The sequence below is a fragment of the Bombina bombina genome, chromosome 7 (genome assembly GCF_027579735.1).
Source record: "Bombina bombina isolate aBomBom1 chromosome 7, aBomBom1.pri, whole genome shotgun sequence".
Classification (NCBI taxonomy): Eukaryota; Metazoa; Chordata; class Amphibia; order Anura; family Bombinatoridae; genus Bombina; species Bombina bombina.
Window position 1 is genome coordinate 581419421 of NC_069505.1, and position 25497 is coordinate 581444917.

At 41.0% G+C, this 25497-nt stretch overlaps 1 protein-coding gene across 1 annotated transcript in view; it reads right to left on the minus strand.

Moving 5' to 3' along the window:
* The window catches only part of C7H6orf136 (chromosome 7 C6orf136 homolog), a 71345-nt gene extending 46089 nt beyond the window's left edge, over nucleotides 1–25256 (minus strand). The window contains exons 1-2 of the mRNA XM_053722046.1: nucleotides 25102–25256; nucleotides 18199–18343 (exon numbers count right to left, since the gene is read on the minus strand). Coding sequence (XP_053578021.1) covers nucleotides 18199–18222 — 24 coding nt within the window. The 5' untranslated portion in view covers nucleotides 18223–18343; nucleotides 25102–25256. The remainder of the gene's footprint in view (nucleotides 1–18198; nucleotides 18344–25101) is intronic.
* Nucleotides 25257–25497: the final 241 nt, after the last annotated feature.

Below are 25497 nucleotides of genomic sequence, written 5' to 3' on the forward strand. Positions count from 1 at the left end.
CCATGGCGGAGCAACAGTTTTAAACACAGGCTTAATCCTGGCCAAAGCCTGACAAAAAGCCTGAACGTCTGGAACTTCTGACAGACGTTTGTGTAAAAGGATGGACAAAGCTGAGATCTGTCCCTTTAACGAACTAGCGGATAAACCCTTTTCTAAACCTTCTTGTAGAAAAGACAATATCCTAGGAATCCTAACCTTACTCCATGAGTAACTCTTGGATTCGCACCAATGCAAGTATTTGCGCCATATTTTATGGTAAATTTTCCTGGTAACAGGCTTCCTAGCCTGTATTAAGGTATCAATCACTGACTCCGAGAATCCACGCTTTGATAGAATCAAGCGTTCAATCTCCATGCAGTCAGCCTCAGAGAAATTAGATTTGGATGTTTGAAAGGACCCTGAACCAGAAGGTCCTGTCTCAGAGGTAGAGACCATGGCGGACAGGACGACATGTCCACTAGGTCTGCATACCAGGTCCTGCGTGGCCACGCAGGCGCTATTAGAATCACCGATGCTCTCTCCTGTTTGATCCTGGCAATCAATCGAGGAAGCATCGGGAAGGGTGGAAACACATAAGCCATGTTGAAGGCCCAAGGTGCTGTTAGAGCATCTATCAGAACCGCTCCCGGGTCCCTGGACCTGGATCCGTAACAAGGAAGTTTGGCGTTCTGACGAGACGCCATGAGATCCAGATCTGGTTTGCCCCAACGCCGAAGTATTTGGGCAAAGACCTCCGGATGAAGTTCCCACTCCCCCGGATGAAAAGTCTGGCGACTTAGAAAATCCGCCTCCCAGTTCTCCACGCCTGGGATGTGGATCGCTGATAGGTGGCAAGAGTGAGACTCTGCCCAGTGAATTATCTTTGAGACTTCCATCATCGCTAGGGAACTCCTTGTCCCTCCCTGATGGTTGATGTAAGCCACAGTCATGATGTTGTCCGACTGAAACCTGATGAACCTCAGAGTGCTAACTGAGGCCAAGCCAGAAGGGCATTGAAAACTGCTCTTAATTCCAGAATATTTATGGGAAGGAGACTCTCCTCCTGAGTCCATGATCCCTGAGTCTTCAGGGAATTCCAGACAGCGCCCCAACCTAGCAGGCTGGCGTCTGTTGTTACAATCGTCCAATCTGGCCTGCTGAAGGGCATCCCCTTGGACAGATGTGGCCGAGAGAGCCACCATAGAAGAGAATTTCTGGTATCTTGATCCAGATTCAGCATAGGGGACAAATCTGAGTAATCCCCATTCCACTGACTTAGCATGCACAATTGCAGTGGTCTGAGATGCAGGCGTGCAAAGGGTACTATGTCCATTGCCGCTACCATTAAGCCGATTACCTCCATGCATTGAGCCACTGACGGGTGTGGAATGGAATGAAGGACACGGCAAGCATTTAGAAGTTTTGTTAACCTGTCCTCTGTCAGGTAAATTTTCATTTCTACAGAATCTATAAGAGTCCCTAAGAAGGGAACTCTTGTGAGTGGCAATAGAGAACTCTTTTCTTCGTTCACTTTCCACCCATGTGACCTTAGAAATGCCAGTACTAACTCTGTATGAGACTTGGCAGTTTGGAAACTTGACGCTTGTATCAGAATGTCGTCTAGGTACGGAGCTACCGATATTCCTCGCGGTCTTAGTACCGCCAGAAGAGAACCCAGAACCTTTGTAAAGATTCTTGGAGCAGTAGCTAACCCGAAGGGAAGAGCTACAAACTGGTAATGCCTGTCTAGGAAGGCAAACCTTAGGTACCGGTAATGATCTTTGTGAATCGGTATGTGAAGGTAGGCATCCTTTAAATCCACTGTGGTCATGTACTGACCCTTTTGGATCATGGGTAAGATTGTCCGAATAGTTTCCATTTTGAACGATGGAACTCTTAGGAATTTGTTTAGGATCTTTAAATCCAAGATTGGTCTGAAGGTTCCTTCTTTCTTGGGAACCACAAACAGATTTGAGTAAAACCCTTGTCCGTGATCCGACCGCGGAACCGGGTGGATCACTCCCATTAGTAAAAGATCTTGTACACAGCGTAGAAACGCCTCTTTCTTTATCTGGTTTGCTGACAACCTTGAAAGATGAAATCTCCCTTTTGGAGGAGAAGCTTTGAAGTCCAGAAGATATCCCTGAGATATGATCTCTAACGCCCAGGGATCCTGGACATCTCTTGCCCAAGCCTGGGCGAAGAGAGAAAGTCTGCCCCCTACTAGATCCGTTTCCGGATTGGGGGCCCTCACTTCATGCTATCTTAGGGGCAGCAGCAGGTTTTCTGGCCTGCTTGCCCTTGTTCCAGGTCTGGTTAGGTTTCCAGCCCTGTCTGTAGCGAGCAACAGTTCCTTCCTGTTTTGGAGCGGAGGAAGTTGATGCTGCTCCTGCCTTGAAGTTGCGAAAGGCACGAAAATTAGACTGTCTAGCCCTTGGTTTGGCTCTGTCTTGAGGCAGGGCATGGCCCTTACCTCCAGTAATGTCAGCGATAATTTCTTTCAAACCGGGCCCGAATAATGTTTGCCCTTTGAAAGGTATGTTAAGCAATTTAGATGTCACATCGGCTGACCAGGATTTTAGCCACAGCGCTCTGCGTGCCTGAATGGCGAATCCGGAATTCTTAGCCGTAAGCTTAGTTAAATGTACTACGGCATCAGAAATAAATGAATTAGCTAGCTTAAGGACTCTAAGCTTGTCTATAATTTCATCCAATGGAACTGAGCTAATGGTCTCTTCTAGAGACTCAAACCAGAATGCCGCCGCAGCCGTGACAGGCGCAATGCATGCGAGGGGTTGTAATATAAAACCTTGTTGAGTAAACATTTTCTTAAGGTAACCCTCTAACTTTTTATCCATTGGATCTGAAAATGCACAGCTATCCTCCACCGGGATAGTGGTACGCTTAGCCAGAGTAGAAACTGCTCCCTCCACCTTAGGGACCGTCTGCCATAAGTCCCGTGTGGTGGCGTCTATTGGAAACATTTTTCTAAATATAGGAGGGGGGGAAAAGAGTACACCGGGCCTATCCCACTCCTTGGTAATAATCTCTGTAAGCCTCTTAGGTATAGGAAAAACGTCAGTACACGCCGGTACCGCATAGTATCTATCCAGCCTACATAATTTCTCTGGGATTGCAACCGTGTTACAATCATTCAGAGCCGCTAATACCTCCCCTAATAATACACGAAGGTTCTCAAGCTTAAATTTAAAATGTCTGAGTCCAGTTTATTTGGATCAGATCCGTCACCCACAGAATGAAGCTCTCCGTCTTCATGTTCTGCCAATTGTGACGCAGTATCAGACATGGCTCTAACATTATCAGCGTACTCTGTTCTCACCCCAGAGTGGTCGCGTTTACCTCTAAGTTCTGGCAATTTAGATAAAACTTCTGTCATAACATTAGCCATGTCTTGTAAAGTGATTTGTAATGGCCGCCCTGATGTACTTGGCGCCACAATATCACGCACCTCCTGAGCGGGAGATGCAGGTACTGACACGTGAGGAGAGTTAGTCGGCATAACTTTCCCCTCGTTGTCTGGTGAAATTTTCTTAACATGTACAGATTGGCTTTTATTTAAAGTAGCATCAATGCAATTAGTACACAAATTTCTATTGGGCTCCACATTGGCCTTTGAACATATTGCACAAAGAGATTCCTCTGTGTCAGACATGTTTAAACAAACTAGAAATTAGCCTAGCAAGCTTGGAAAATACTTTTCAAATAAATTTACAAGCAATATAAAAAACGTTACTGTGCCTTTAAGAAGCACACAAAAACTGTCACAGTTGAAATAACAATGAACCGGATTAGTTATAGAAACCAAATTTTCACAGTAAATGCATTAAGTTAGCAAAGGATTGCACCCTCTAGTAAATGGATGATTAACCCCTTAATACCAAAAAACGGATAACAATTGAAAATATAAACGTTTTTATCACAGTCAAAGCACAGTCTCACAGGTCTGCTGTGAGTGATTACCTCCCTCAAAACTAGTTTTGGAGACCCCTGAGCTCTGTAGAGACGTCCTGGATCATGCAGGGAGAAAAAGGCAGACTGTGACTGAATTTCTACTGCGCAATAAAGCGCCAAAATAGGCCCCTCCCACTCATAATACAACAGTGGGGAAGCTCAGTAAACTGATTTAATTCATAACAAACGACAGCCATGTGGAAAATAATGCCCATAAAATTTTTCACCAAGTACCTCAGAGAAATAAACGATTAACATGCCAGTAAACGTTTAAATATAAATTATGAAATGTTATTAAAAAGCCTGCTGCTAGCCGCTCTCACTGCAAAATAGGCTAAAAGTTATATGTATACAGTATTTTCTTAGTGAAATGCCATTCCCCAGAAATACTTCAGTGTAAACATACATACATATCAGCCTGATACCAGTTGCTACTACTGCATTTAAGGCTGTACTTACATTACATCGGCATTAGCAGTATTTTCTCAGTCAATTCCATTCCTTAGAAAATAATATACTGCAACATACCTCCTTGCAGGAGAACCTGCCCGCTGTCCCCTGTTCTGAAGTTACCTCGCTCCTCAGAATGGCCGAGAACAGCAAATGGATCTTAGTTACGTCCGCTAAGATCATACACAAAACTCAGGTAGATTCTTCTTCTAATGCTGCCTGAGAAAAAACAACACACTCCGGTGCCGTTTAAAATAACAAACTTTTGATTGAAGAAATAAAAACTAAGTTTAACAACCACAGTCCTCTCACACGTCCTATCTATTAGTTAGGTGCAAGAGAATGACTGGGTATGACGTAGAGGGGAGGAGCTATATAGCAGCTCTGCTTGGGTGATCCTCTTGCACTTCCTGTTAGGGAGGAGTTATAATCCCATAAGTAATGGATGACCCGTGGACTGACTACACTTAACAGGAGAAATATATATATATATATATATATATACACACACACACAAACATACATACACACACACATATATATATATATATATATATATACATATATATATATACACACACACAAACATACATATACATATATATACATATATATATATACACACACTGATTGGAGTAGCCGTGTTAGTCCAAAGATTTAGATATCAAAATAACAAGAGTATTGCGTTGAGCAATGATACTTTTTTATTGGACTATAGTCCAATAAATATTGTCATCTTAAAAATGTATAGTTAGTCCAATAAAAAAGTATCATTGCTCAATGCAATACTCTTGTTATTTTGAGATTTATATACAGTATATATATATATATATATATATATATATATATATATATATATATATATATATATATATATATATATACATACATAAATACACACCCCAAATTTTTTCTTTCATGATTCAGATAGATCTTGCAATTTTAAGCAACTTTCTAATTTACTCCTATTATCAATTTTTCTTTGTTCTCTTGCTATCTTTATTTGCAAAAGAAGACATCTAAGTTTTTTGGTTCAGACTCTGGACAGCATTTTTTTTTATTGGTGGATGAATTTATCCACCAATCAGCAAGGACAACCCAGGTTGTTCACCAAAAATGGGCCGGCATCTACACTTTCATTCTTGCATTTCAAATAAAGATACCAAGAGAATAAAGAAAATTTGATAATACGAGAAAATTAGAAAGTTGCTTAAAATTGAATGCTCTATCTGAATTATGAAAGAAAACATTTGGGTTCAGTGTCCCTTTAAGCAATCACATTCAAAATCATGTTAAATAGGAATCAGTACACAACTGCCATTATTTAAAGTGCCTCTGATTAACCCCAAATAAAGTTAATCTGTTCTAGTAGGTCTTTCCTGACATTTTCTTAGCTGAATCCTACAGCAAAAGCCATGGTCCGCAGAGGTCTCCCAAAGCATCAGAGGGATCTCATTGTTAAAAGGTATCAGTCAGGAGAAGGGTACAAAAGAATTTCCAAGGCATTAGATATACCATGGAACACAGTGAAGACAGTCATCATCAAGTGGAGAAAATATGGCGCAACAGTGACATTAACAAGAACTGGACGTCCCTCCAAAAGATGAGAAGAAAACTGGTCTGGGAGGCTGCCAAGAGGAACAGCACTATTAAAGGCTGCAGGAATATCTGGCAAGTACTGGCTGTGTGGTGCATGTGACAACAATCTCCCGTATTCTTCATATGTCTGGGCTATGGGGTAGAGTGGCAAGACGAAAGCCTTTTCTTACGAAGAAAAACATCCAAGCCTGGCTACATTTTGCAAAAAAACATCTGAAGTCTCCCAAAACCATGTGTGAAAAGGTGTTCTGGTCTGATGAAACCAAGGTTGAACTTTTTGGCCATATTTCCAAAAGATATGTTTGGCGCAAAAACAACACTGCACATCACCAAAAGAACACCATACCCACAGTGAAGCATGGTGGTGGCAGCATCATGCTTTGGGGCTGTTTTTTGTCAGCTGGAACTGGGGTAGAGGGAATTATGAACAGTTCCAAATACCAGTCAATATTGGCACAAAACCTTCAGGCTTCTGCTAGAAAGCTGAACATGAAGAGGAACTTCATCTTTCATCATGACAATGACCCAAAGCATACATCCAAATCAACAAAGGAATGGCTTCACCAGAAGAAGAATAAAAGTTTTTGATTGGCCCAGCCAGAGCCCAGACCTGAATCCAATCGAAAATCTGTGGGGTGATCTGAAGAGGGCTGTGCACAGGTGATGCCCTCACAATCTGATAGATTTGGAGTGTTTTTGCAAAGAAGAGTGGGCAAATCTTGCCAAGTCAAGATGTGCCATGCTCATAGACTCATACCCAAAAGGACTGAGTGCTGTAATAAAATCAAAAAGTGCTTCAATAAAGTATTAGTTGCACACTTATGCAACCATATTATTTTAGTTTTTTATTTTTAATTCCCTCCACCTAAAAGATTTCAGTTTGTTTTTCAATTGAGTTGTGTAGTTTATAGGTCACATTAAAGGTGGAAAAAGTTCTGAATGATTTATCTTTGTCTCATTTATTTACATCACAGAAACCTGACATTTTAACAGGGGTGTGTAGACTTTTTATATCCAGTGTGTGTGTGTGTGTGTGTGTGTGTGTGTGTGTGTGTGTGTGTGTGTGTGTATGTATGTATGTATGTATGTATGTATGTATATATATATATATATATATATATATATATACATACATATATACATACACACACACACTGTATATATATACACATACCCAAACAGTGGATATGAAAAGTCTACACACCCCTGTTAAAATGGCAGGTTTATGCGATGTAAAAAAATGAGACAAAGATAAATATTGGCACAAAACCTTCAGGCTTCTGCTAGAAAGCTGAACATGAAGAGGAACTTCATCTTTCAGCATGACAACGACCCAAAGCATACATTCAAATCAACAAAGGAATGGCTTCACCAGAAAAAGATTAAAGTTTTGGGATGGCCCAGCCAGAGCCCAGACCTGAATCCAATTCAAAATCTGTGGGGTGATCTGAAGAGGGCTGTGCACAGGAGATGCCCTCGCATTCTGACAGATTTATGGCTGTGACACACTGCAAGCAGAGCGACGCGCAGCTTGTAGATGCAGCTGTGCGCGCTCAGTGTGTCCTGCCTTTTCATCTCTGAGCACTCTGCTGCGTCAGGTCGCGTAGCTAAGCGCTCAGAGATGAAATATTTGAACTTCAGAAGCGATGCGACGCGGAGCGAAGCAGCTGCTTTGCCTCGCGCCGCATCGCTTGCAGTGTGTCACAGCCTTTAGAGTGTTTTTGCAAAGAAGAGTGGGCAAATCTTGCCAAGTCAAGATGTGCCATGCTGAAAAACTCATACCCAAAAAGACTGAGTGCTGTAATAAAATCAAAAGGTGCTTCAATAAAGTATTAGTTTAAGGTTCACACTTATGCAACCATATTATTTTATTTTTTTATTTTTATTTCCCTTTACCTAAAAGATTTCAGTTTGTTTTTCAATTGAGTTGTACAGTTTATAGGTCACATTAAAGGTGGAAAAAGTTCTGAAATTATTTATCTTTGTCTCATTTTTTTACATCACAGAAACCTGACATTTTAACAGGGGTGTGTAGACTTTTTATATCCACTAAATTCACACATCACTATCTTTGTTGCCTCCGCCTGGGGGGTTCAAGGCGGGGCGAAGCCCCCCTTCTAAACTTTATTCCCCAAGGTTCACTTGGGGTGGATGCCAGAGGATCGGCAGGGCACATTCCTTGAACCCCCCAGGCGGAGGGGAGAAAACAAAATTTATGCTTACCTGATAAATTTATTTCTCTTGTGGTGTATCCAGTCCACGGATTCATCCATTACTTGTGGGATATTCTCCTTCCCAACAGGAAGCTGCAAGAGGATCATCCACAGCAGAGCTGTCTATATAGCTCCTCCCCTAACTGCCACCTCCAGTCATTCGACCGAAGACAAGCAAGAGAAAGGAGAAACTATAGGGTGCAGTGGTGACTGTAGTTTAAAAATAAAAAACACCTGCCTTAAAAATGACAGGGCGGGCCGTGGACTGGATACACCACAAGAGAAATAAATTTATCAGGTAAGCATAAATTTTGTTTTCTCTTGTAAGGTGTATCCAGTCCACGGATTCATCCATTACTTGTGGGATACCAATACCAAAGCTATAGGACACGGATGAAGGGAGGGACAAGGCAGGCGCTTAAACGGAAGGCACCACTGCCTGTAAGACCTTTCTCCCAAAAATAGCCTCCGAAGAAGCAAAAGTATCAAATTTGTAGAATTTAGAAAAAGTATGAAGCGAAGACCAAGTCGCAGCCTTACAAATCTGTTCAACAGAAGCCTCATTTTTAAAAGCCCATGTGGAAGCCACCGCTCTAGTGGAATGAGCTGTAATTCTTTCAGGAGGCTGCTGGCCAGCAGTCTCATAAGCTAAGCGGATTATACTTCTTAACCAAAAAGAAAGAAGTTGCTGAAGCCTTTTGGCCTCTCCTCTGTCCAGAGTAGATAAACAATGCAGATGTTTGACGAAAATCCTTAGTAGCTTGTAAATAAAACTTTAAGGCACGAACCACGTCAAGATTGTGTAATAGACGTTACTTCTTTGAAGAAGGATTAGGACACAGTGACGGAACAACAATCTCCTGATTGATATTCTTATTAGATACCACCTTAGGAAGAAACCCAGGTTTGGTACGCAAAACTACCTTATCTGCATGGAAGATCAGATAAGGGGAATCACACTGTAAGGCAGATAACTCTGAAACTCTTCGAGCCGAAGAGATAGCTACCAAAAACAGAACTTTCCAAGATAAAAGCTTGATATCTATGGAATGCAGAGGTTCAAACGGAACCCCTTGAAAAACTTTAAGAACTAAATTTAAACTCCATGGCAGAGCAACAGGTTTAAACACAGGCTTGATTCTAACTAAAGCCTGACAAAACGCCTGAACGTCTGCAACATCCGCCAGACGCTTGTGCAAAAGAATAGACAGAGCAGAAATCTGTCCCTTTAAGGAACTAGCTGACAATCCCTTCTCCAATCCTTCTTGGAGAAAAGATAATATCCTAGGAATCCTGACTTTACTCCATGAGTAACCCTTGGATTCACACCAATGAAGATATTTACACCATATCTTATGATAGATTTTCCTGGTGACAGGCTTTCGAGCCTGAATTAAGGTATCAATGACCGACTCGGAGAAACCACGTTTTGATAAAATCAAGCGTTCAATCTCCAAGCAGTCAGACGCAGAGAAATTAGATTTGGATGGTTGAAAGGACCCTGAAGTAGAAGGTCCTGCCTCAGCGGCAGAGTCCATGGTGGAAGGGATGACATGTCAACCAGATCTGCATACCAAGTCCTGCGTGGCCACGCAGGTGCTATCAAAATCACCGAAGCTCTCTCCTGCTTGATCTTGGCAATCAGACGAGGAAGCAGAGGAAACGGTGGAAACACATAAGCCAGGTTGAAGGACCAAGGCGCTGCTAGAGCATCTATCAGCGCTGCCTTGGGATCCCTGGACCTGGATCCGTAACAAGGAAGCTTGGCGTTCTGACGAGACGCCATGAGATCCAGTTCTGGTTTGCCCCAAAGTTGAATCAACTGTGCAAACACCTGACATCTGCCGACTTAGAAAATCCGCCTCCCAGTTCTCTACTCTGAGATATGGATAGCTGATAGATGGCAAGAGTGAACCTCTGCCCATAGAATTATTTTTGAAACCTCCAACATTGCTAGGGAACTCCTTGTTCCCCCTTGATGGTTGATGTAGGCTACAGTCGTGATATTGTCCGACTGAAATCTGATGAACCTGACCGCAGCAAGCTGAGGCCAAGCCTGAAGAGCATTGAATATCGCTCTTAGTTCCAGAATGTTTATCGGAAGGAGTGCCTCCTCCTGAGTCCACGAGCCCTGAGCCTTCAGGGAGTTCCAGACTGCACCCCAGCCCAAAAGGCTGGCATCTGTCGTTACTATTGTCCAATCTGGCCTGCGGAAGGTCATACCCTTGGACAGATGGACCCGAGATAGCCACCAGAGAAGAGAATCCCTGGTCTCTTGATCCAGATTTAGTAGAGGGGACAAATCTGTGTAATCCCCATTCCACTGACTGAACATGCAGAGTTGCAGCGGTCTGAGATGTAGGCGGGCAAACGGCACTATGTCCATTGCCGCTACCATTAAGCCGATTACTTCCAAACACTGAGCCACTGAAGGGCGAGAAGTAGAATAAAGAACACGGCAGGAATTTAGAAGTTTTGACAACCTGGCCTCTGTCAGGTAAATCTTCATTTCTACAGAATCTATCAGAGTTCCTAGGAAGGAAACTCTTGTGAGAGGGGATAGAGAACTCTTTTCTTCGTTCACTTTCCACCCATGAGACCTCAGGAAAGCCAGAACAATGTCCGTATGAAAATTCGACGCCTGTATCAGAATGTCGTCTAGGTAAGGGGCTACTGCTATACCCTGCGGCCTTAGGACCGCTAGGAGTGACCCTAGAACCTTCGTAAAGATTCTTGGTGCCGTAGCTAACCCAAAGGGAAGAGCCACAAACTGGTAATGCCTGTCTAGGAAGGCGAACCTGAGAAACCGATGATGATCTCTGTGTATCGGAATGTGAAGATAAGCATCCTTTAGGTCCATGGTAGTCATATATTGACCCTCCTGGATCATAGGTAGGATGGTTCGAATAGTCTCCATCTTGAAGGATGGGACCCTGAGAAATTTGTTTAGGAACTTGAGATCTAAGATTGGTCTGAAGGTTCCCTCTTTCATGGGAACTACAAACAGATTTGAATAGAAGCCTTGCCCCTGTTCCTCCTTTGGAACTGGGTGGATCACTCCCATAACTAGGAGGTCTTGAACACAATGTAAGAATGCCTCTCTCTTTACCTGGTTTGCAGATAATTGTGAGAGATGAAATCTCCCTTTTGGGTCCAGAAGATATCCCTGGGACACAATTTCCAACGCCCAGGGATCCTGGACATCTCTTGCCCAAGCCTGGGCGAAGAGAGAAAGTCTGCCCCCTACTAGATCCGTTTCCGGATCGGGGGCTGATCTTTCATGCTGTCTTAGAGGCAGCAGCAGGTTTTTTGGCCTGCTTTCCTTTGTTCCAAGCCTGGTTAGGTCTCCAGACCGGCTTGGACTGGGCAAAATTTCCCTCTTGTTTTGTATTAGAGGAAGTTGAAGCTGCGCCACTCTTGAAGTTTAGAAAGGCACGAAAATTTGTCTGTTTGGTCCTTAATTTGTTGGACCTATCCTGAGGAAGGGCGTGACCTTTTCCTCCAGTAATATCAGAAATGATCTCCTTCAGTCCAGGCCCGAATAGGGTCTGCCCCTTGAAGGGAATGTTGAGAAGCTTAGACTTTGAAGTAATGTCAGCTGACCAGGATTTAAGCCCTACGCGCCTGAATAGCAAAACCTGAGTTCTTAGCCGTTAGCTTGGTTAAATGAACAACGGCGTCAGAAACAAATGAATTGGCTAGCTTAAGAGCTTTAAGCTTGTCAAGGATATCATCCAATGGGGTTTCTACCTGTAGAGCCTCTTCTAGAGACTCAAACCAGAAGGCCGCAGCAGCAGTGACAGGGGCAATGCATGCAAGGGGCTGGAGAATAAAACCTTGTTGAATAAAAATTTTCTTATGGTAACCCTCTAATTTTTTGTCCATTGGATCTAGAAAAGCACAACTGTCCTCAACAGGGATAGTTGTACGCTTCGCTAGGGTAGAGACTGCTCCCTCCACCTTAGGGACCGTTTGCCACAAGTCCCGTGTAGCGGCATCTATGGGAAACATCTTTTTAAAAACAGGAGGGGGAGAGAACGGTACACCTGGTCTATATCATTCCTTAGTAATAATTTCTGAAAACCTCTTAGGTATTGGAAAAACATCAGTGTAAACAGGCACTGCATAGTATTTATCCAATTTACACAATTTCTCTGGGACTACAATGGCGTCAGTCATCCAGAATTGCTAAAACCTCCCTGAGCAACACGCAGAGTTGTTCAAGCTTAAATTTAAATGTAGACATATCAGAATCAGGTTGAAGTGTCTTCCCTGAGTCAGAAAAATCACCCACAGATAGAAGCTCTCCTGCCTCGGCTTCTGCATTTGTTCTAGCCCCAGAGCTGTCTCGCTTTCCTTGTAACCCTGGCAGTTTGGACAATACCTCTGTAAGGGTATGATTCATAACTGCCGCCATGTCTTGTAAAGTATACGCAATGGGTGCGCTAGATGTACTTGGCGTCCCTTGAGCGGGAGTTATAGGATCTGACACGTGGGGAGAGTTAGTCGGCATAACTTCCCCCTTGTCAATTTCCTCTGGTGATAAATCTTTTAAAGCCAGAATATGGTCTTTATAACTTATAGTAAGATCAGTGCATTTGGTACACATTCTAAGAGGGGGTTCCACAATGGCTTCTAAACATAATGAACAAGGAGTTTCCTCTGTCTCAGACATGTTTAACAGACTAGTAATGAGACCAGCAAGCTTGGAACACACTTTAATTAATGTGAAAAAGCAGAATATAAAAAACGGTACTGTGCCTTTAAGAGAAAAAAAACAAACACAAAAACTGCAAAACAGTGAAAAAAAGCAGTTAACTACGAAATTTTTACAGTGTGTATAATAGACTAAAATAGCATTGCACCCACTTGCAAATGGATGATTAACCCCTCAGGCTCAAAAACGAAGCAAAAAAACGGTAAAACCGTTATAACAGTCACAAGCAAACTGCCACAGCTCTACTGTGACTCCTACCTTCCCATAAAACGACTTTTGTAGGCACAAAAACCCTTTACAGAGGTCCAATATGTCAGGGGACTCCTTCAGGGAAGCTGGATGTCTCAGAATGTAAAAACTACTGCGCAATTAGAGCGTGAAAATAGGCCCCTCCCACCATGCACTCAAAGTGAAAGGGCCATAAATAACTACTCCTAGGAGAAATCTAGTCAGCCATGTGGAAAACTAGGCCCCAAATAAAGATTGATCACCCTTAGTAAAAAACGTTCTTTATAAATAATGCAAACGTTTAACATACTAAGCCATAAGAGCAAGTAACATGAATATTACCCTTTAATGCAAGCATGATGCCAGTCGTTTGTTAAATCACTGCAATCAGGCTTACCTTAAATATATCAGGCACTGTCAGCATTTTCTAGACCTTATCATCTCTCTAGAAAAAAATATACTGAACATACCTCAGGGCAGTTAATTCTGCAGGCCGTTCCCCCAGCTGAAGTTTTCCCATACTCTTCAGTTATGTGTGAGAACAGCAGTGAATCTTAGTTACAAACCGCTAAGATCATCAAAAACCTCAGGCAAAACTCTTCTTCTAATTTCTGCTTGAGGTAAAAACAGTACAACGCCGGTACCGTTTAAAAATAAACTTTTGATTGAAGATAAACTACACTAATTCACCACATCTCTCTTGATACTTCCTTTCTTGTCAAGAGCTGCAAGAGAATGACTGGAGGTGGCAGTTAGGGGAGGAGCTATATAGACAGCTCTGCTGTGGGTGATCCTCTTGCAGCTGTAATGGATGAATCCGTGGACTGGATACACCTTACAAGAGAAAAATAAAATAGTGTAGATGGAGAAATTATAGTACATCAGGCTTTACTCACAGTTGCTTGGGTAATGTCAGGTTTACGCAGATTTCTGACTTTACCCGTAACATATATATTGTAAACATATGTACAAGTTTACTTGTTTGTTTGGTGTTTTAATACCCAAAAACACAAATTATGGAAGGGAAACCTCTATCTGCAAATACAGATATAGAAAGGGATATGCCACATTTACAAATTCAGCATAAAGAAAAGGAGACTTTTACTAGCACATGAGTCTGACTCCAAAAGCCAAAGTATCACTACTGATTGTGGTTTAATATATACTTGAGTTTTATATGTACAGGGTGACTGTTTTTATGGTAAACTATAAACATTTAATAAAATAATAATGGTGATACAACCAGTCATTGTATCAGCAGATCAGAAGAGCGCTGTTCTGCATGCTGCTGTAAGGGGGCAGTAAAGAGATCACACACGTGTTGTAGTACTTTAATCTCAGTACAGCAACAAAAACCCTGGGAAAACTCTGATGCCGCTTCTGATTGGCCGCATATGACTTTCTAAAAATAGAAGTGTGATATGCACTGCAGACCAGCGCAAAACCCCTAGCAGAGATAACTTTTGAGTAGTGTGTCCCCTGATTATAATGTACCTATTGTCTATATGAAAAAGCAGCTCTTAACCCCTTAATGACCACAGCACTTTTCCATTTTCTGTCCGTTTGGGACCAAGGCTATTTTTACATTTCTGCGGTGTTTGTGTTTAGCTGTAATTTTCCTCTTACTCATTTACTGTACCCACACATATTATATACCGTTTTTCTCGCCATTAAATGGACTTTCTAAAGATACCATTATTTTCATCATATCTTATAATTTACTATAAAAAAAAATATAAAATATGAGGAAAAAATGGAAAAAAACACACTTTTTCTAACTTTGACCCCAAAAATCTGTTACACATCTATGACCACCAAAAAACACCCATGCTAAATAGTTTCTAAATTTTGTCCTGAGTTTAGAAATACCCAATGTTTACATGTTCTTTGCTTTTTTTGCAAGTTATAGGGCCATAAATACAAGTAGCACTTTGCTATTTCCAAACCACTTTTTTTCAAAATTAGCGCTAGTTACATTGGAACACTGATATCTTTCAGGAATACCTGAATATCCATTGACATGTGTATATTTTTTTTTAGAAGACAACCCAAAGTATTGATTTAGGCCCATTTTGGTATATTTCATGCCACCATTTCACCGCCAAATGCGATCAAATAAAAAAAATCGTTCACTTTTTCACAAATTTTTTCACAAACTTTAGGTTTCTCACTGAAATTATTTACAAACAGCTTGTGCAAATATGGCACAAATGGTTGTAAATTCTTCTCTGGGATCCCCTTTGTTCATAAATAGCAGACTTATATGGCTTTGGTGTTGCTTTTTGGTAATTAGAATGCCACTAAATGCCACTGCGCACCACACGTGTATTATGCCCAGCAGTGTAGGGGTTAATTAGGGAGCATGTAGGGAGCTTTTTGGGGTAATTTTAGCTTTAGTGTAGTGTAGTAGACAACCCCAAGTATTGATCTAGGCCCATTTTGGTATATTTCATGCCACCATTTCACCGCCAAATGTGATCAAATAAAAAAAAAAAGTTACATTTTTCACAATTTTAGGTTTCTCACTGAAATAATTTACAAACAGCTTGTGCAGTTATGGCACAAATGGTTGTAAATGCTTCTCTGGGATCCCCTTTGTTCAGAAATAGCAGACATATATGGCTTTGGCATTGCTTTTTGGTATTTAGAAGGCCGCTAAATGCCGCTGCGCATCACACGTGTATTATGGCTAGCAGTGAAGGGGTTAATTAGGTAGCTTGTAGGGAGCTTGCAGGGTTAATATTAGATTTAGTGTAGAGCTCAGCCTCCCACCTGAAACATCAGACCCCCTGATCCCTCCCAAACAGCTCTCTTCCCTCCCCCACCCCACAATTGTCCCCGCCATCTTAAGTACTGGCAGAAACTCTGCCAGTACTAAAATAAAAGGTATTTGGCCCTTTTTTAAAAAAAAAAAAAAGAAGCATATTTACATATGCTGATGTGTACGATCCCCCCTTAGACCCCAACCTCACTGATCCCCCCTAAAAAGCTCTATAACCCTCCCACTCTAACTTAATGGGCGCCATCTTGGGTACTGGCAGCTGTCTGCCAGTACCCAGTTTAGAAGAAAAAAATGTTTTTTTTTAACATTTATTAAAAGTTTCTGTAGTGTAGCTTCCCCCCACACAAAACCAACCCCCCACCCCTCCATGATCACTTTTTGTGCTTTTGCACAAACAAGATTAGGTCTTAATTATTAAAACATTTTCCGTAGTGTAGCGGTTCCCACCCGCTCCCGCCCCGTGCACGCGCCCGCCCGCCACCCACCGGGCACGCGCGCGCGCCCGGGCGCGCCCCCCGACGATCGCGCCCCCGATCCCGCCCCCCGTGACGTCATGCGGCACACCGATGGCCGCCCACCCGCCTCCCAAGTCGGCTCCCACCCACCAACGAAACCGGCCATCGATGTCCGGTGCAGAGAGGGCCACAGAGTGGCTCTCTCTGCATCGGATGGCCGTAAAAGGTTATTGCAGGATGCCTCCATATCGAGGCATCACTGCAATAACCGGAAAGCAGCTGGAAGCGAGCAGGATCGCTTCCAGCTGCTTTCCACACCGAGGACGTGCAGGGTACGTCCTCAGGCATTAACTGCCTTTTTTTTGAGGACGTACCCTGCACGTCCTCGGTCATTAAGGGGTTAAAAGGGACATAACCCAAACTGTTCAAGATTCAGATAGCGCATGCAATTTTAAACAACTTATTTACTTCTATTATCTCATTTGCTTCATTCTCTTGGTATCCTTTGATGAAAAGCATACTTAGATATGTACTACTAGGAGCTAGCTGCTGATTGGTGGCTGTACATAAATGCCTCTTGTTTATGGCTCATCTGATGTGTTCAGCTAGCTCCCAGTAGCACATTGCTGCTTATTCCACAAAGGATACCAAGAGAATGAAGCAAATTTGATAGAAGTATATTGGATTTTAAAAAAAAAAAACTACTCAATCATGAAAAAAGGGTTTATGGCCCTTTAAATGTATTAAAAAATAATTGTATAAGAATAAAGGGTTCAACAAAGGCTATTTAAATCTGAAGTGAAACAGGAAGTGCATGTCTGAGTACAACAGATACCCAGGTATCTACTGCTAATTTGACGATAGGGCCAACTCCCACACATAAAAGTTGGTTTGTTCAGCACAAGAACATTCTATTTTCATAAATCTTTGAAATATTCTATTTTAGAAGAGAACACTTGAGTACTATGTCCCTTTAAAGGGCTTTTATATTTGAAGAATTTACAAATTAGAGAATGTCATTTGATCCCTAGTGACCCTGTATATGTTCAACACCGTTTGAGAACCACAAAGCTCTGCTGATCCTGAGCAAAAACTGCCGGTCAACCAATCAGCAGCGGCAGTAACGTATCTACCTCTACTGAATGGGTCAAAGGCAGTTTCTGCCCAGAACCAGAAGTGCTCTGTGGCTCACAATGTGTTTAATCCATTTGCAGGGGTTACGCACACAGAGTTGCAGCGTTGCTAGTGTTAATATTTTATGCTCTAATAAATGAGTAATTTTGTGTATATATATATATATATATATATATATATATATAAATTATATTAGCAAGTCTGGGGTGTAGCAAGGGGAATTGAGGTGATGAAAGACATCCCTTTCATTAGAAGGTTATCTGTTCCTCTTAGGCTGGTTAAAAGTGCTTAGAACATAGTTACAAAAAGTACTCACATCCTCCCTCAACTTGGCATGGACTAGCGCCAGCTGCTGCTCTATATCAGGGCGATTGCTACCAGGCGATGGACTTGATTCTGCTTTGATGCTGGGGCGAAAGGCTAACACCCCTTTCTGGGTGTCAGGAACTGGCAAGGCCTGATATGGGGTCCTGCAGATTCCTGGCTCAAAGAGACTTCTAAAACAGTCTAGCTGGGCACTACTTAGGTGCCAGCTCTCTCCTCCAGCCGTGTAAACATTCTCTGGGGTGGAGCAAGTTGTAGGAGGCGCCAGCTGCTGAGGCGGAAATCTGTGCCCTCTTGCCTGTGCCAACGAATCGTGTAGCTGCTTCAGTACTTTGTCTCGCCCACCTGTAAGCGGAAACAGCTTGGCATCGCCTGGCTTGACCCGCGAAGAAACGTTTGTGGTTCTTAGAGGCACAGGTAAAGGACGTCTGAGAGGAGCAGAAGAACGTGGGCAATGGCTCAGTACCGGGTGCAAACCAATGTCACGGAGCTAGACGGGAAGAAAGGAGCCATTGTGTTAGGTAAAGATAAAGTGAATATGGTCTTATCAAGAAGATTATTTATTGTTAGTTTAGAACACACACGCATTTCACTCATCCAAGTGGAAACTTTCCTAGTACTATGGACTAGCTGTGGTTAGGAAGCAGTAAGTCTACTGCACTGCCATACAATTTATTTATACAGGAACTGTAATAGATGTGGCCACTAATAAATACAAAGATAGTTCTGGATAGATCCATATGTAAAATATATTGTACTAGATAGACAAAACCTTAGATCAGTGGTCAACAGGTCTGTTTAAAATCTAAAACATGGCTCCTGTATTTGTCGAGCCCTGGAATGGTCATGGCATCTTTGTTTATAAATCAGAGGTTGGCAAGTTTAACACTTGGGAGCCATACATAGAACGAAGGATCCAGTGGTACAACCATGTTACACAGAGATATATGTAGGACAATTTAAAAAGTTAGCAGCTGGAACTGTAATTTAAGTAGTCGTGGCTCCTTGCTCCAGTGATTTGTCCCGCCCTGCTATAAACCATGTTAAAGGGACATTCCGGCCAAAACTGGAATCCACATGGATGCATTTCAGTTTTAATAGAAGCATTTGCAAAAACGCTTCTAACAATAGCTATATGGGTTATAAATGTGTATTTAAGTATGCACCGTGCACCAGCATTTAAAGCACAGCACTTGCTGAGAGAGCCTAAGATGCCTGTATCATCTGGTAATGACTCAGTTTGTTAATTGCTGACACAATACCAGCTCTACTGGCGCTCTGAGCAGCTGCAGTATTTAAAATGCTGGTGCACTGAGAATATGTAGCTATGGTTCACAAGCACATGCAGAGACAAATGCCAACACTAAACCAGTGATAACTTTTTTACTAGAAGCATTTTTGCCAATGCATGTATATTGCAAATATGTTTCTAGTCAAATATGTAATTAATCAACGTGCATTTCAATTTTGACCGGAATATCCCTTTAAAGTGCAAATATTACATGCTCTAACCTGCATATGGGTTAAGCTCATAGTTAAAGTACTGCTTGGGAACCGCAGAACACTTCTGGCCCACAATAGAAATGGCCAATGACCCAGTCAGGAGTGATATTACTTCTACTGCTGATTGGGCTCATGGACGTTTCCGTTCAGGACCAGTAGTTCTCTGTGGCTCCCTAGCAGTACTTTCCAGAATGAAGAGAAATCTCGCAAAATCTTTTACATTTTTTTTTATTATTATTATATTGCAATGAAGGAGTTTCTCTAAAACATACAAACTAAAATGTGATCATTGCCCCTGTGTGTTTAAAGCCTTTGCAAAAGTTAAACACAGAGTTGCAGGACCACTAGTGATAAAACTGCATGCTATATTTAATTGGAACATGTCATTTTTCCCACTATATTGGCCCTTTAAAGGGACAGTCTAAAACAACTGTATTCTCTACTTTGTTAGGGTAGGCAATCTTTGCAGAAGTGAGCTTATCTTATGATGGGCTAGACTACAAGTGGAGCTCAATCAATAGAGCAGGGAGCGCTAATTTGCGCTCTGACACACGCTGAGTGCAGTCTGCTATTTACCAGATAATTTTAACGCATTGCACCCTATAGTTTTATTGGATAGCGCAGGAAACTCTAAACACAACACAAAATAGTGCTGAAAAATGAAGTGCTTTTGCAACAAAACAAAAAGTGTATATGTATGTTTGTGTGTATATATATATAATTTTATTTTAATTATGTATTTCATTTATATTTATGTATATTGAATGCACTACAGAAAATGTTTCCAGAGGGGTGGGGGGGGGACAGTGTAATAATTTGCAAAATTATATAATTTTCTGTTATTTGTAAATGATAATTAAAGGGACACTGAACCCAAATTGTTTCCTGTTGTGATTCAGATAGAGCATGCAATTTTAAGCAACTTTCTAATTTACTCCTATTATCAAATTTTCTTCATTCTCTTGGTATCTTTATTTGAAAAGCAAGAATGTCCGTTTTGATGCCGGCCCATTTTTGGTGAACAACCTGGGTTGTTCTTGCTGATTGGTGGATAAATTCACTGGAGCTGCAACAAATAATCGATATAATCGATTATGAAAATAGTTGTCAACGAATCTCATAATCGATTAGTTGGTCTGTGCACAGCACCAGCTACTTTACTCCAATAAGCTCCTGCACCTGGTATTTTGTTTTATGGTTATGTCCTTAGCCTGAAGGAGGTCTACAGACGTTTACTTTTCACTTTTTCCGGACAATATAAATTTATTTTTAAGTTTACAACTACTCCTGACTTATGTGCAACCCAGAAATAATAGGAGTCATCATTTGGATTGTTTATATTAAATCAGGTGATTTGGGACTTTGCTCTGCATGATATAGTGCTGAGCTTGTTATTTACACCTAGCCCTAGATTGATGGGAGTTATTTGAATTGATGTGCCCTATTATCTGTTTGCACAATTATTAGCGGATTGCTTGCTATTGCTGATATGTACTTTATAGATAAATGTGTAAGGCTTTGTCCTGTTATTGATATATAGTCCTTATAGCACTTGACTTTTTATATGTTGAATTAATTGTAATATGCACCAAATTCAACCTCTATTAGTATATATCTGCTATTTTAAGAACAGGCTAGATATTTTTTCCCCTAAACGTACAGCTGGCTATTTACCATTGCATATAGATATTCAAGATATGTTTATGTTAGAATGAAGTCCAGGCTTACTTTGTTAAGAGGCCCCTTGCATTGGTGGAGAGTTAACAAAGATAAATATCCCACCTTGGTGAAATTGGCAAAACCCTACTTATGCATCTCAGGCACCTCAACACCATCTGAGCTCCTCTTATCTGCTGCAGGCAAAATAGCTTGTGTTTTATTTTAAATATAGGAAATTTTTTAAAAAAATTTTTATCCGATTAGTCGATTAATTGAAAAAAATTATAGTCTGATTAATCGATTATGAAAATAATCGTTAGTTGCAGCCCTAAAATTCACCCACCAATAAACAAGTGCTGTCCAGCGTCTGAACCAAAAATTGGCTGGCTCCTTAGCTTAGATGCCTTATTTTTTTAAATAAAGATAGCAAGAGAACGAAGAAAATTAGGAGTAAATTAGAAAGTTGCTTAAAATTGAATGCTCTATCTGAATCACAAAAGAAAAAAATTGGGTTCAGTGTTCCTTTAAGCTATCCAAAGCACAAATTGCATAATTTAATACAAATGGATTTAATAGTATTGTGTGCAGTCAACATTGATAAAAATGTAATGTTAGCTAACTTTAGCTTAATATTGGCTTAAATTTTAGTCTCCTGGGGTGAAGACGGCATATGTGTGCAGAGTTTATAATTTATTTTACCATTTAACACCATAGAATATAACTAAGTGAATAACTCCACTATTTGAGTGGAGGTATAGCGCACCTTTCGACATAGTGCTCGAGCGATAGCCAACATGATTTTTTTCAGTGCATCCTCATAGAAGTCTTGTATGTGAGGGATTAAGCGCAAATGTGCTATCTGACATCCAGATGTTAGCGCACCCTAGACCTTTGCTCCAACGATAAAAAAAACCTTTCATCTTGTTATATCAGCACAAAAATAAAAGCTGTTAGTATAACTTGAGCAATATTATCGCACAATAGCGGTAGTATTTTTGCGCTCCATTTGTCATCTAGCCCTAAGTGTTTAAACCCCACAAAGTGTTTAAATACAGAGGCAAAGTCCCTCCCCAGAGCAGCAAGCATTGCAGCTCCTGTGCAGGACACAACTAGTGATCCAATTAGAAGGAGGAGTGGCGTGCAGCAGCCAATCAAAAGCCATATCCTTCTCAGGCGCTGCAATACCTCCCGAGTGTGATTTTAGCTAGGATTAAAAGGGACACTAAACCCAATTTTTTTCTTTCATGATTCAGATAGAGCCGCAATTTTAAGCAACTTTCTAATTTACTCCTATTATCAATTTTTCTTCGTTCTCTTGCTATCTTTAAAAAAAAAAATGCATCTAAGCTTTTTTTGGGTTCAGAACTCTGGATAGCGCTTTTTATTGGTGGATGAATTTATCCATCAATCAGCAAGGACAACCCAGGTTGTTCACCAAAAATGGGCCGGCATCTAAACTTACATTCTTTCATTTCAAATAAAAATACCAAGAGAATGAAGAACATTTGATTATAGGAGTAAATTAGAAAGTTGCTTAAAATTCCATGCTCTATCTGAATCACAAAAGAAAAAAATTTAATCAGACAGTCCCCAGGTTACGAACAAGATAGGTTCTGTAGGTTTGTTCTTAAGTTGAATTTGTATGTATATTGGAACAGGCACTTTTTTTAGGTGATACTCTAGCCAAACATTTTCTTTAGTTTTGGATAGCATAGGGGGAAACGTTTGTTTTGCTATCTGTGCCACTGTTCAGAAAATTTCACATCACTTTTGTCCTTGTGAAAATTGGATTTTGAGTATTTTGTGTTATCATGGAAAGAAGGATTGGCGATAAAGCTCTATTATTTCCATTGGTAAGTACGAGTTGTACTTAAGTCGGAGGTCTGTAACCCGGGGACTGCCTGTATAGTGTTTTTCTCTGGGTTGGACTCATACTGCTGTACTAGATTCAATTTAAAATGAACATTTTTACTTTACTTTTTCATGCAAAATACAAAAGAAGATGCTTAAAAGCAGAGCTTGCCAAACCCAGGAGCCAGGTAGCCACGGGCTCCTAGAATTTTACCCCTGGCTTCTACTTTCCATATATCTAAATACAAATACCAATTTCTGGCTCCTAAAAGTATGTTTATTCTTACTAGCTTTTAAATTTTAAACTGATTTGTCGCCACTGCTTAAATGGATATGAAATCCTTTTTTTCTTTCATTATTCAGATAAAGCATACAATTAAAACAAAAAGAATCTAATTGACTTATATTATGAAATTTACTTCTCTTGATATACGTTATCTAGTAGACCGAGAAGCATTCACTTGTCCGGACCACTATATAGCAGCAATTTTGCATCTATGCTTTAAATTTTTTTTATATGGCAATGTATGGATAATATTGTTAAAAGCATAGATGCAGAACTACCCTCATAAGTGCAAGCTCCTCAGCCTACCTACCTCTATAGAATTGGGTTGTGTAGCTACCAATGCTGCTTAGGTTACTAGATGTTCCACTCAGGATATGAAACGTTTAATTATGTGTAGAAAAACAACTTTACAATATACATTCTTTATTTTTTCATTTAAATCCAGACTCCACTGATATTTTCACCACACATTTATTGGTTGCACACTCTAGTAACCAATTTATAACTGTCTTCTGATTGGCCTCAGCAGACAAAACCTAGGTTACAACATGGCAGCTCCCATTGGTTAACAGACACTATAAAACTTAACACTTATTTTTGTTCAATAAACAATATAATTAAAAATAAAAAAAGCATATTATTCTCAGGCTAAAGTTTGCTTTGAATATATCAGTCAGTAAAGCACTTACTGTTTCATGTCCCTTTAATTATGTGCTTAACCCCTTTTGTAAGAGCATGTCATCTTCCCACTATAACGGCTCTTTAATGCCATATATACCAATGCATTGTAGCTCACAATCACATTGGCATCCAAACAGATTACTCCATACTCTCCGGGGTTGCCAGCTACCCACCTCAAAAATACTAGAAAACCAGTGCGTGATTTGGAGAAAAGCGGTAGGTGGAATAGTAAACAGACCCCGATTCTGACCCAGCAGTCTACACTCCTGTCAATTATAATAATGTTTAATTATCATTAATTTGTAAATCAAATCAGTGCTGTGGTAGGTTTGATATAAGAGCAGATATGGGCATACATCCCTGCAGACTGTTAGCCATAATGACGTCTCAGACTAGACATCAGTTTAAAGGGACAGTCTACTCCAGAATTTTTATTGTTTAAAAAGATAGATAATCCCTTTATTACCCGTTCACCAGTTTTGCATAGCCAACATTGTTATATTAATACACTCTTTACCTCTGTGATTACTTCTTATCTAAGCATCTGCAGACTGCCCCCTTATCTCAGTTCTTTTGACAGATATACATTTTAGCCAATCAGTGCTGACGAAAGTGAGCACAATGTTATCTAAAATGGCACACATGAAGTAGCACTGTCTAGCTGTGAAAAACTGTGAACATGAACTGAGAGGAAGTTAAACTGCTTAGAAATTAGCATATGAGCCTACCTAGGTTTAGCTTTAAAAAAAGAATAACAAGAGAGCAAAGCTAATTTGATAATAGAACTAAATTGGAAAGTAGTGTAATATCGCATGCCCTATCTGAATCATGACAATTTAATTTTGACTAGACTGTCCCTTTAAGCAACCAGTATTTGTAAATTTACCTTACAGGAAAGCCAGTAAAATACTGGACATCTGGCAAACCTACTACTCTGTAATCTTATGTAATTTACCACAACATTGTTGCATGGGTATTCTATGGGTGACCAGGACCTGGCACAGACTAGATCTCTGCCAATCACATCCTGTGCATATGATTGTGGCTATAGTGGCACCATGACACTGCAGCTGGTATATATATCTAGTTCTTGCACAAACTAAAGACACCATGAGCTATTTGGCATATTTACATACCCTGCCCTAATGCTGAGCGCGCACAGTAAGTTGTGAATCACTATTCTCTATATATAACTAGAGGCAACAAGCAGGAGGGGCAGTAATTAGTGCACTGTCAGTCACACACACACACCCAGCTAGCTCTCTCACCCTGCTGCCCTCCCGCACTCTCCCAGCGGCTCCCCGAACCCCGCTCCTCCAAGGCAGCCCGCGGAGCCTCCTCACACACAGCGCCATGCACAGCCTCCAGAGCCCCGGCGCCAACTGCAGCCGCACCACAGTTGCCACACAGTGCGCGGAATGACAACGGCACGCCCCCCCAATGACAGAGCCAATGGGAGAGCAGCGAACTGAAAAAGTATAGCCAATGAGAGGAAATGCGTTGACAGACATCCAACTGGAACAAAAAAGGGCAACTGGATTAACCAATCATCAGCTTGGAAAGCGCCAAACACCCGCTATCCGCAGCCCAGAACCTAAAGTGGAAGTGTAAAAAACCGCATTTCCGGGTTTTGTGTTCCAAGCCTCTTTGTAAAAGTTTACATT